The 11,798-nt window shown below is 35.2% G+C and overlaps 1 protein-coding gene across 1 annotated transcript in view; it reads right to left on the reverse strand.

The window, feature by feature from the left end:
• Positions 1–11,724, reverse strand: part of TTN (titin) — a gene marked incomplete at its 5' end in the record, with an annotated part of 110,465 nt that extends 98,741 nt beyond the window's left edge. Inside the window, 15 exon segments of the mRNA XM_008944988.1 lie at positions 1–132; positions 363–638; positions 848–1,243; positions 1,324–1,374; positions 5,301–5,381; positions 5,608–5,661; positions 6,064–6,141; positions 6,647–6,751; positions 7,887–7,967; positions 8,892–8,966; positions 9,528–9,620; positions 10,088–10,171; positions 10,823–10,906; positions 11,158–11,256; positions 11,503–11,724. The exon segment at positions 1–132 is cut by the window's left edge and continues 174 nt beyond it. Of these exon segments, the coding sequence (XP_008943236.1) occupies positions 1–132; positions 363–638; positions 848–1,243; positions 1,324–1,374; positions 5,301–5,381; positions 5,608–5,661; positions 6,064–6,141; positions 6,647–6,751; positions 7,887–7,967; positions 8,892–8,966; positions 9,528–9,620; positions 10,088–10,171; positions 10,823–10,906; positions 11,158–11,256; positions 11,503–11,724 (1,911 nt within the window).
• Positions 11,725–11,798: the final 74 nt, after the last annotated feature.

Consider the following 11,798-nt stretch of genomic DNA (forward strand, 5'->3'; position numbering starts at 1 on the left):
GGATTTCCTCATCTCCTTTAAACCACTTAATATTTGGTGTATCCTTGACAATGTCACAGGTGAAAGTAGCTGTTCCTTTTGGTTTCACATGCTGGTCTCTTATGGGTTTTACTAACCAGTCTCTTATCACTTCTGCATGACAAAAAGTTACATAAAAATACAGCTTAGCAGACTTTTACTACAACTAGATATGTCACAAATGGAAGAAACAGAACTAACAGATTTTTTTACTACAAGCTTTTCATAGCTGTAAAAAACCCAACTGTCCATTTATATTGTAATACTATGAGAAAAATATTTCCTAATTTTAAACCAGCCCAAATATCCCACAGAGAAAAGAGAACATAGTTTTGATTGCTTACCTACTACCTTAACACAAGATGAGCATGACAGCTCAGAGTCTTCCACGGTAACAGTGTAAGTGCCAGCATCAGCATCATCTGAATCAGTGATAGTAAGGGAATGTGACAAGCCAATAATGCCCAGAGCAAATTTCCCAGGCTTGTCTTTGATGATCTTCCCATCCTTTCTCCAGACCACACTTCTTTCTTTGTTAAGCTCACATGTCAAGTACAGTGGTTGTCCTTTAATCACAGTGACTTCTTCTTCCAGAGTTTTCACAAAACGCACTGGGAGTTCTGTGGGAAGCACAACATTTTCATTTGTCTCATTTACAGAAGGTGTGATGAAGAAATACCTTACATATTAAAACAACATGTGCAGTGATTGACGGAAACAAAACAAAAGGAGGCATCTATCAACAACTGTAAATTCACAAAGTGCCAGTAGCTCTAGATAGAGGAGTACCTAACTTTTAAATTATTGATAAACTTGAAAGAGGGAATACCTTCAACGATGAGTTTGGCCGTAGAGGTCTTCTCTTTGTTCCCCAGTCGTAATACACAAGTATATTCACCAGCATCTGACAGCTGAACATCAATAATATGTAGCTTCCTATCTTTGCCATCCGCAATAAACTTGTGTTTTGGGCTTTCTCGAATGTTGCTTCCATCTTTCATCCAGCTAGTAATTGCAGTGGATGGTGAAATAAGGACTTCAAAGATTGCAGAAGACCCAACAGATTCAGCTTCTGTTAGCACTATATCTTTCATCTCCTTGACAAACTTCAGTGGTACAGCCTTGAGTTGGTAAGTGAATGGAGGCTCTTCAGGAGGTTTTTCACCACCACTGCCTGGCTTGAGTTTCCTTCTTTCTGCGTCAGCTGGTGAAGGTGTCTTCTTGGCTGTAATTCAAATTCAGAAATTAATAAACTGATCCTGACTTATTGCTTTTTCTTGTAGGTGTTGACTTGCAGTATCCTACCTTTGACTGGACTGATACCCTTCGGAGTTTCTTCTTTTGGTGGCTTGGCCTCTGAAGTAAAACAGCAATATTATTAGGAATGTGGTTAAACAAACATACATACTAAAACTATGCCAAACATTTCCTTTACAAATCAGTTTCTCTCCTCCTTGAGTTATACACATGTAAAAGGGGAGGAAGATATGTATATATTTATATAACCTATACTGTCTATATCTCAAAGGTAAGTTCAATATCTTGAAGCATTGAAAGACACATTCAGCAGTGGGGACTGAAAGACAGCTATAAGAATTCCTCAAATTTTTTTGTCCTGCCCACTATTTATTTCTGCCATTCCCCAACAGTTACTCAAAATTAGGCCCTTAATCTATACCCACCTGTCAACCAGAGTATTAGGTTGTTTTTTGTCTGTTTTTTTTTTTTTTTTTGTTTGTTTCTACCATAAGCTGTAGAAATTAAATACATGTTTCAGGAAAATGTGATACTCTCACAAGTGAAGGATGTTCTGCTAGTTGCCCAACTTCTGACGAATTATATCAGATTTTGAAAATATTTCTCAGGCTATGCTGCTTCTCATCATTATTTTTTGAAAGGAAATTTAAAAGATACTTTTAATGGGAGAACGATATGAATGAAATGCAGGACAAATTCTATTGCAGTGGATGGAAAAACAAATACTAGAAAAAACGTGCGAGTTTTTCTGAGACTATAACGGCACATGACATGTTTTATGCATTCTTATAAAAGTGCAAGACCAAAACAATGAACGTTGATCACACAGATGTATGTACAGACAGGTAAGACAAACACGTCACGCGTAGATGAATGCAAATACAGCCAGCTGGCAAACTAGATGGAAATATGAACGATGTTAAAGAATAAGAATAAACATCACAATGGCAATGGTATTCTCCTGAAGCAAATAGTACAAGCACTCCGTGGAAGAATTTGGCAGTGGTCTTCCTCACCTCGCTTTGCTTGAGACTTTGCAGGAACGTCCAGAACTTCATATGACTCTCCAGATGCTTCCAAATTCCTGTTCTCACCCAAAGGTCTACTGACCTGCTCAACCGCATGACCAGGTTCTGATTTCCAGCATTCTTTCTCTCCTTCTGCTTTCTTGGCAGTTATTATCTTACCTATAGTGGAGGAGTAAGTAACTTCTCCATTTGTAGGGTTTCCTTTGTTTGATGGTAGTTTGTCTGAAAGCTTTCCTTTCTCTTTCTTCATGATAAGAGGTGTGTTTTTCCCAACGCCATGTTTAGCTGATGTTTTTTTGTCAGATGTAGCCTCTGTCACTGGAAGTTCTTTTCCCAAAAGCTTCGCTTCCACAGTCAAAGATTTCTTTTCTGCAGTTTTATCTTTGCTGATTTTGAGAGCTGGAGTTTCTTTATGTTCATCCTGACCTATATGAAATTCTTGAAATTGTATTTTATCTTGATGCGCTGGTGGCTGAAGAGGAACCTTCTCTACTGGCTCAGATCTGTCAACTCTTTCATCTCTAACTCCCTTTTCATGGTCTCCCATAGAAACTTCAACTTCCATTCCTTCTCCTGTAATCACTGTAGCAAATTCTTCTTTTTCCACCAGCAACTTTTCAGAGGCATTTGGCTGTCTAATATTGTCTTTTATTAAGTGGGTGCTGAAGGTAGTTTTCTCTCCCTTCTCTGGCATAATCTTTTTGCCTCTTTTTTTATCACTTAGGAGTGCCTTCTCTTCAGGCAACGATTGTCCTGAACCATTCTTATAATGAACTTCTTCTTCTGCAGAATATTTTTCTTTCGTTTTCCTTTCCACTACTCCTGGTGTAAGAACAGATGTTTTAAAGATCATGTACGCCTTTTCTCTGGGAACCTCCTCATCTTTAGGGGGGTGCTCTAGGTCATCTTTTCTCAATGCTGGTTCAGTCTTTTCAGACAGGTCTAAGGAATTTAGTTCTACTGATTGAAAGTCTAGATTCTCATCTTTCTCATTGTCTTGAATCATTTCCATTTTCTTTGCTTCTTTATTAAGAATCTTATCCCCAAGAATTTCAGCTACTTTGGTACCAGATTTCTTCATCCTTTGAGTTTTATTTTGTATGCCATGCTCCTTCACAGATTCTCCAAAAGGAACTTCAGATTTCTCTAGAGTAAAACTTTCTCTGCCTTCTTCACTACTACCTAGATGAGTTTCAGCTTTCCCTGCCTCTGTGATATCCTTTACAAATGAACCTTTATCCTTAATGGGAAAATCTTCAGATTGTAAACTGATTTTTGATTTTCTTACTTTTCCTAGAAGTCTTTTCTTGCCCCTGGGCTCACATGACTCTCTGGGTATATGTTTAGATGCATAGGTTGACTCAATTTCCTTTGCTTTTTCAGGCACAGGAATCTTTCCTTCATTAAGAACATTAAACGTGTCAGAGATTTGCTCTACAGGACCTTCCTTACGAATAACCAATTTAATGTTATCTGCCTTTTCCTCTCCAGAATCTCTTTCCACATGTTCAGATGCTATAGAAATCAATTTCAGTTCATCATCTGGTGATTCAACCTTTACATAAGTAATGTGATCTATTGCAACTTCTATTTTCTCACCTGTAAGGGTAGGTTTTTTTGAAACTATAGGTGTCATTTCTGGCTCCTCTTCTTTAGGAGCCGGGACAAAATATTTAAGAGCCACTTTCTCCTGCTCATCTCCCTCTGGCTTCAGTATTCCATCAACTGTTTCCAGTGATATTTTAAACTCAAGTGGCTCTACTGTCTGAATGTCCAGAACTGTCTCCTTAGGTCTTACTCTCTGTTTTACATCCAAGTGTTTCTCAACCAAAATCTTCTTTAACACAATTGACTCAGGCTTTTCTTCTTCCACTGGGGGCATTTTGTCTCTATGCTTTAGCACAGATGGTGCATCAGTCTTTTCTGCAGCTACAAAGGTTTCACAGGTAATTTACAGAGTTAAAATCCATAAGAACAAATATCAGGAACAATATATCTTAAGACAAAATTTCCTGCTATAAGTCTGAAATAAAATGAACATAGAACACTTTTACTGCACACAACAGAAATCTTACAAGAATCACAAAACAAAAGAAGGATAAGAATGTCACACACAAACATTACAAAAGACCAAAATAATCCACTGTTATCATACAGAACGTTGTCCCACTAGTTTGCCATTTTAAATCCAAGCCAGGTTTAAAGTAGCAGAAAATGACATCTTTCTAAGACATATCTTGTCACCTATATAAAATAGGTGTTATGCCACTACAGGCTTGGCTGCATCATCAAATCAATGGACAAGTGACAATCATGATTAGGCTTCTCAAGACTGTAAGATCTGAACTCTATTGTAACATGAGGTCCGTTGAATGATGGGTGAGCAACATACACATTAGCTCTACTGATGGACCTCAGGCTCAGAATGTTTCAGAGGAGTTGGATAAAAGGAAAAAAGAAAAACAGTTCTTTTTTCAAAACAGGGTATGATCGAGGGTTCTAAGCATATCAAATGAAAGTAGTGATAGTTCAGCTCTTCAACACCACTATCGCTTTTCCTCAAGACTTCAACAATGAATTAAAAGCAAAAAACCAAACAATGTGAGACTTGTTTAGAAATGTGTAAACTTTCTTTTGCTCTACAGAAAACATAAGGTACAGTTTACGAGACATACATCAGGACATAAACATCAAGGAATTAACAGAATACACAAATTACATAGTACAAAAATAAATAAAGGCACACATATCACCATCCAGAAACAACAGCACAGATTCCTCTCTATGGTCTATCAAAGACACTCATCTTTTAGATTAAGTGACAGCACCTAGAATAACAAGATTGCTGAATACAACCTCAAATCTCCGTGTAATGAATGAGCTCTATGATAGTACAGCTCTTCATCTTCTTTATCCTGAAGGTATTTAGATAGCTCAGAGAGAAAAAAGAAAAAAAAAAAAACAAAAACACAAATAACACAGAATAAATGTAAATACCTGTTTTCTTTCCAACCACTGGGACTGTCACTGGAGAACCAGCTGCTGCTGGTTCTGCTGCTGGTTTTGGAGATTTCAGAGCTGTTGGGAAAAGAAAAAAAAAACGCATTCTCCTATGTTCGTTTTAATAAATACTTTTGGTTTAAGTACAATGTTCTTTAACATGTTCTGTAGATTGTATGAAAGTTCCAGTCTTAGTAATACTGAAGACATTTGTTTAATGTCCTTTTAGCCAGAAATCTGTGAATGGAAAATACTACATGCACAAGAAAGGCTGCACTGGTATTCATGACTAAAGAATTCTTACCTACTGCAGGTTTGGGTTCAGGCCCAGGAGCTGGAATAGATGCTTGCTTAGGCTCTAGCATTTCAAACACAGCAATTACAAATAGGTTAATTTACATTTTTTGTAATCTCATTGAACACTTAGAAGCATAAAAAGAACAGAATACAGCTGAGAGAATACAGAGAGTTAAGCAGAGACAGGATTTATTGTTTTATATTTTATTTAGCCAGAAAGCAAGAAACTGACTTGAGCTGAATTCTTGTAAAGCAAGATACAATGGAAAAAAAGATGAATTTTTCAAGCACTGAAGAATTAAAGACAACAAGAAATCCAGAAGAATGCAAGGCAGTTAATCATGACACAATAGTCAAGGACAGGTTGGATGATAGTAATGCACTAGGTTAATATAGCATGATACTCAGCAATTAATATAATTTAGTTGCCCCAATAAGGAAAAAGAGCACCACACATCTGTACCTTTTGGTGGTTCAGGCACATGTTTCTCCTCTTTTTTTATGATAGGTATCTCAGTTTTCTTCTTAGGAATTTCTGGGACTTTAAAATATTATTTTTATTTTGTAAGATATACTGAAACACTTCGAACCCCCAAATACAATGATCGCCAATGTATTTAAAAGTTTTAATTCTTTTGAGACAAATAGTTTTAGATGTTCATAAGGTTTAGGAATAAGTATTTCAGAGCAAGATTTGAATAAATTAGAAACATGAAGTGGACAAAAAGACAAATATTTTCAAAATGTTGACTACAAGAATGCATGGATTAACTGTTTCAAGGTAGCTGTATTTTTATCAGTCTAATAAATATTTGTAAAGTTATCTTCTATATACAGTGAAGATTAAGAAGCAATCCCAAAATGCAGAATTCAGATCCAAACCTGGATGTCAAATTTGGTTGTTCTTTCAGCAAAGTTTTAATTTAAGTAAGCCATCTTTTAGAATCCCACTTTCATTCTTGAATTTCAGAGAATACTACTTAAAAGTATTTTTAAATGAAATTATTATTATGCTTTACCAGATAGATTTTTATGTAATCTAGTACCTTCAGGCTTCTTAACTTTTTCTACTGGTGTAGGTACTGGTTTAACTTCTGGTTTCGCCTCTTTTTCTGGTTTAGGTTCTTCCTCTTCCGGTTTCTTCTTAAGAACTTTGAAAGAAAATGAATTTCAGTTTTTAAAGCCCAGGTAAACAAAAAGAATAAGATGGTCAACATGACAAAGGACTAAAAATATATCTATGATCATGAAGAAACAAGAATGTAAAATATATGGTTCAATATAAACAGAAGATTTTGTGTAACTCTTTAAGATACTATTCTGAAAGTCTTTTAAAATTTAAAGTAATATAGAGCAAAAAACCCTTTTATTAAGAGTAGTCCATCTGAGAGGAAAGATGTTAATATTAACTGTCTGTGACAGAATACAACTTGTTATAGTAGATTGTATATTTATTATATTTAAATGGTGACTTACTATACACAATTGTACACTAATAAGTGCAGTTACAGGTGATTCTCAGGGAAAAAATGAAGGATTATGGATTAAACTATTGACTTCAGTGAGAGAACAAGATTGAATCATCAAGTGTTATATTTGGAGAACTCAAATTTATATAATGTCTGTTTTTCATTTTATTTATGTCACTTATTTTTGTCCTGTCAGAAATATGCCTTCAATATACAACTGAATATCTATATGTTACTATGTTATCTGAAAATTGAAGGTTGGCTGAAATGTCCATGGGTGAGAATCATCCTGCTGCATTATTTCAAAAAGAATTGGAATTAGTGCTTCCTTCTTCTAATCAGTAATAGAGCATGAAGTGATTCAGAAGGCTCCAGACTTTGTAGGAAAGTCCGATAGTACCATGGGGTTCTGCAGTCTGTGCATTACTTCTTAGAAAATGATAGAACAGAATATAGATGCTGTGCATGTGACTTCAATAACATTTACACTGTTGCTGGAAAGTATTTAGGTGTCCAGAAGCTGAATACAGTGGAAAACTATTAGCTCTAGTAGAAACTTTACAGAAAATAGAAAAACGTAAGAGAGTTACAGGGGACTAGATTTTCAGTGCTATGCTCTGCTTTCACCCCAGATCCTTTGGATCTGATACATTTTTCAGGATATCCCTGCTTCATACCTGCAACTATAATTGATTTTCACAGTAATGGACATCAGGTAGTACTTTCATACCACACGCATAAACAAATGTTACTTAGGGAAGTATACTGAACGATGTTAATATGCTGTGTGTTTTAAAACAGAACCAAGTTACTATACCTCTTTTCAAAACAACTTCTTCTTTTGGTGGAGGAGTAACTTCGGGAATTACTCTGCGAGGTTTCTTTACAAGTCCGGGCACTTAAAAGAATGTTATTCCAGATTTTATTATGGGTTCATGACAGTAACAAGATTTAACCAACAACTAACCCTTTCAAATATACAAATCAAATGCTCGTCCGTTACTGAATATTAAAAGCAAAGGTAAAACTGCTGAGATTTAAGTCAATAGTCCTAATTTTTTTTGTATATTATTTTTGTACAGCTCTGTTCTAGGCTTACATATAAGAGGAAAGTTTTCAGACAAATCAGCAAAAGAGAAGTATGGTTTGGCAAAACTAAAGGTTATGTATTCAAAGAGAGTTATAGTAACATTTTAACTTCATTTTCCTCTTTCATTACAGGTTTATGTTATATATCTATTAATGTGAACTGTCTATCTGTGATGTTCATAAGGATCCAGTGAGTTTAATTTCAAAACCTGGAACAGCATTCAGAAGAGATGTTCACTGCTTGGCTTGTCTTAAGCTCCAGTATATATGAAAAATAAAACAGAGTACTTGCAAAGTGGCTTGTTCAACTCATTATTCATCTCCATCTCTGGAAAGTGTCCTCTCACAAAACCAAGTTACATTTCAGGCAAATATTAACCTAAGTATGTTTGAACAATGCTATATATATATTTGATCAGTATATAATTTTTTTTTATCTCTCCCTAAGCAGAAAACCAAAGTGAGCATCTATACAAGTGACAAAACTCCTAAAAATTCTCTCAGTCTTCTGAGATTCTGTCTCTTGTGTCTCATGAATTGCATGATGGAAGATTAAAGTGGACACAAATATAACATGAACATACACATCCAAGACTGGAGTTCACTGTTGAGCATAACCTAACACAGACAGTTTTGATAGTTCTGAGCAAATTAAAGAAGAAGATGCCAAGAACTACAACTCTAAGCTCATGAAGGGTTTAGTTTAAGTAAGATTCTTATATTAGCTAGGTACCTTTAGCAGGTGGGGGTTCCAATTTCGAAGGCTCACCAGGTTTTGCAGTCACAACTTTCTTCTTTGATTCAGGAGCTTTAAAGAAAATTATTTGAATTTTACAACATATATCAATAGATTCAAAAAAGAAATAAACTTTCTAAAAAATCCAAACAACTGATTAATGTTGTTGACATAACAGAAAGATGAGAGCTACAAAGCTAAGACTTCAGTTGACTAACTGTTTAGAAGAACTCAGATGACCTGCAGGAAGCATAGCTGTTCTGGAACACGTGTTCATATAGTAACACCATATAACACCAGCAAGCCTTTGCTGGGGATTCTTTTCATTTGTAAGAACATGTTAGAGATAGAAGACTTGTGTTAAGGATAAAAGAATGTGTTAACATAGTTAAGATTTTTTTCAATAAATAGATGTTTTCCATAATTATTGAAAAGAAACCATGTAAACTGATCTGGCATAATGCTGGTAAAAATATTCTAGAAGAGTGAACATTATTGAGTCAGACCATTAAAGTGATAGTAAATTAGAAACTAAATGAAAATAAAACAAAAAGACACAAAGTGATATGTTTAAAAGCATGCATTTCAGGATCCATCAGTATGATTTAAAAGGATCAACCTTAAAAGGACTACCTTTAAGTAGTTCTTTTGCCAATTTAATATCTTCTGATGGAGGAGTTGGTTGTGGCTTTCGCTTTTCAGGGCTCTTCTTTTCGGGTTCGAGTGCTTTAAATAATATAGGTAGATTTAGCATAAATTTACTGCCTTGGTAGATATGTGAAGAATAATGTACAAATGTAAAGATGGTAATTTTCCATTGTCTAATGAAGCCAGTGAAAAAAATCTCATTTAATTAAATGGGAGTATGAAAGATCCTTTGGCTATTGCTTTGTAGCATGCAGACAATACAAACATCCAGGCTGACTTAAAAAAGCATGTGAATAATATGAGAACTGAGACAGGGAACCAAATGATGGCAAGACTCTCATTTACAAGAAACAAAACGAAAGCATCAGTATGTTGTGCTTAGAATTTAAGAGATCAAAACTCATTTTCAAAACATAATAGAAGAAGATTTACGCAGAGACCTACAACATACAGGTACACGTGGGAAGAACGACAGAGCAAGAAAAAAAACTGCACAGTAATGAAAGAAAAGTGCCCAGAAGCCTCTAAGTAGGTACTTTGTATACCTTCAGCTGGTAAAGCTTCTTCTACTTCTGCCACTGGAATTTCTTCTGCTTCTTCAGGCTCAATCTCCTTTACAATTTCATATTCTTTAAAGAATATTGACAATGGTTGTAAGTTCCAATAACAAGATTTTTTTCACATGAAGAATGATGCAGATATCACCATAAAGAAAGCTACTCCAGTAGTCACAGACAAATACATGTTAGGATAAGTAATCACTAAGTATCTGTTAGCTTTGCAGTTAAAGCATGATTTTGAAAAATACTACACTCTTTGTATGCAAGAATAAATTTGGGTTGTGCGAAGGATAGTATTTTTATGCAAACAATGTAAACTAAACATTAAATTTGTGGATGAGTTGTAACTGGAAGGAATAAAAACTTCAGTTTTCTCAATTAATTTAAGTTTATAGCAGCAATATAAATACTAGGTTTCAAAAGACTAAAATTTAGTGGGAAATTATTATTATCTTAAAAAGATACACACTGTGTTCGGAATATCCTCTGTAGGATCCTATGTCACTTGAAAATATTTAAATTTGAAAGTGATATTTTACTTTCAAATACAAAAATACAACAGTAGATACCAGAAATGTAGATTGATATAATCTAAAATACGAAGTAAAGAATTTACAAACATTATAATGGGGAAAAAAAAAGGACATCTATTTCAAAGCTTATGTTTGGAAGAACAGGCCAAAGAGTTGACCTGACAGTAATAGCTATGATGGGATATACCTTCACTTGGTAGGGCTTCAGGTATCTTAGGAACAGCAACAGGCACTTTCTCCTCTGGGACAGGTTTCCTGGGCACCTCAGGCACTTGAAAAGATATTAGTTCCATTTATTTCTGTCTACGTAACTGTACATATGAAACATAAAAAGGCAAAGACACCTAGCACACAGAAAATCACAGTGAGTAACAGTGGCCATAACCACGAAAGATTGTATTCCAAATACTCCTTCCCAAGGTACCTTACATACAGCTGACACATTTTATAGACTCAATTAGAAACAGAGAAAATAGAACAGAAAACACTTCTTCTCAGGAGATGCCTGGTGTCAATATATACCTTTGGTTGGAGGAGGCTCTGGTTTTTTAACTTCTGGCTTTTTAGGTGTTGTAAGAGGCACTTTCTCTTCAGGGACAGTTTTCTCTGGCACTTCAGTTGCTTTAAAGATATTAGTAAAGTTTAATTTGTGAACATTAAAATACATATATAAACAAAAGTGAAAAATGCAATGACTAAAAAGAGTAAGGAATTCAAAATATGAAGAAGATTTTAAAATTTTTACTGAAAATTTTAATTTTTACTATCATTCACTCAGATACTGAAGCAATGCTTACATCAGTGAAACAAAGGAAAAAGTATTCAGAGAATAGAGAAAAGAAGAGGCTCAATCACTGATGTATGTACCTTTAAATGAAGGAACTTTATATTTTTTAAGGACAGGAACAGGCTCTGGTATTTCAGGAACAGCCACAGTGTCTGGTTTCTTAGGCACACCAATGGTTTTCTTTGGTACAGTCACAGGTTTTTTGGTAACAGCTGGAGGCTTCTTGGGGACTGCCACAGGCTTTGGGGAAAGGATGACCGACACTTCCTCTTGTGACTCTTCCTTCTTGGCCACCTCAGGCACTTAAAAGATATTAGTTCTTTTTACTTGACCAAGCTAAAACTTAAGGCACATACAGACACAACACAACCAAATG

This window comes from Merops nubicus, unplaced genomic scaffold (genome assembly GCF_000691845.1).
Source record: "Merops nubicus isolate BGI_N331 unplaced genomic scaffold, ASM69184v1 scaffold43627, whole genome shotgun sequence".
Classification (NCBI taxonomy): Eukaryota; Metazoa; Chordata; class Aves; order Coraciiformes; family Meropidae; genus Merops; species Merops nubicus.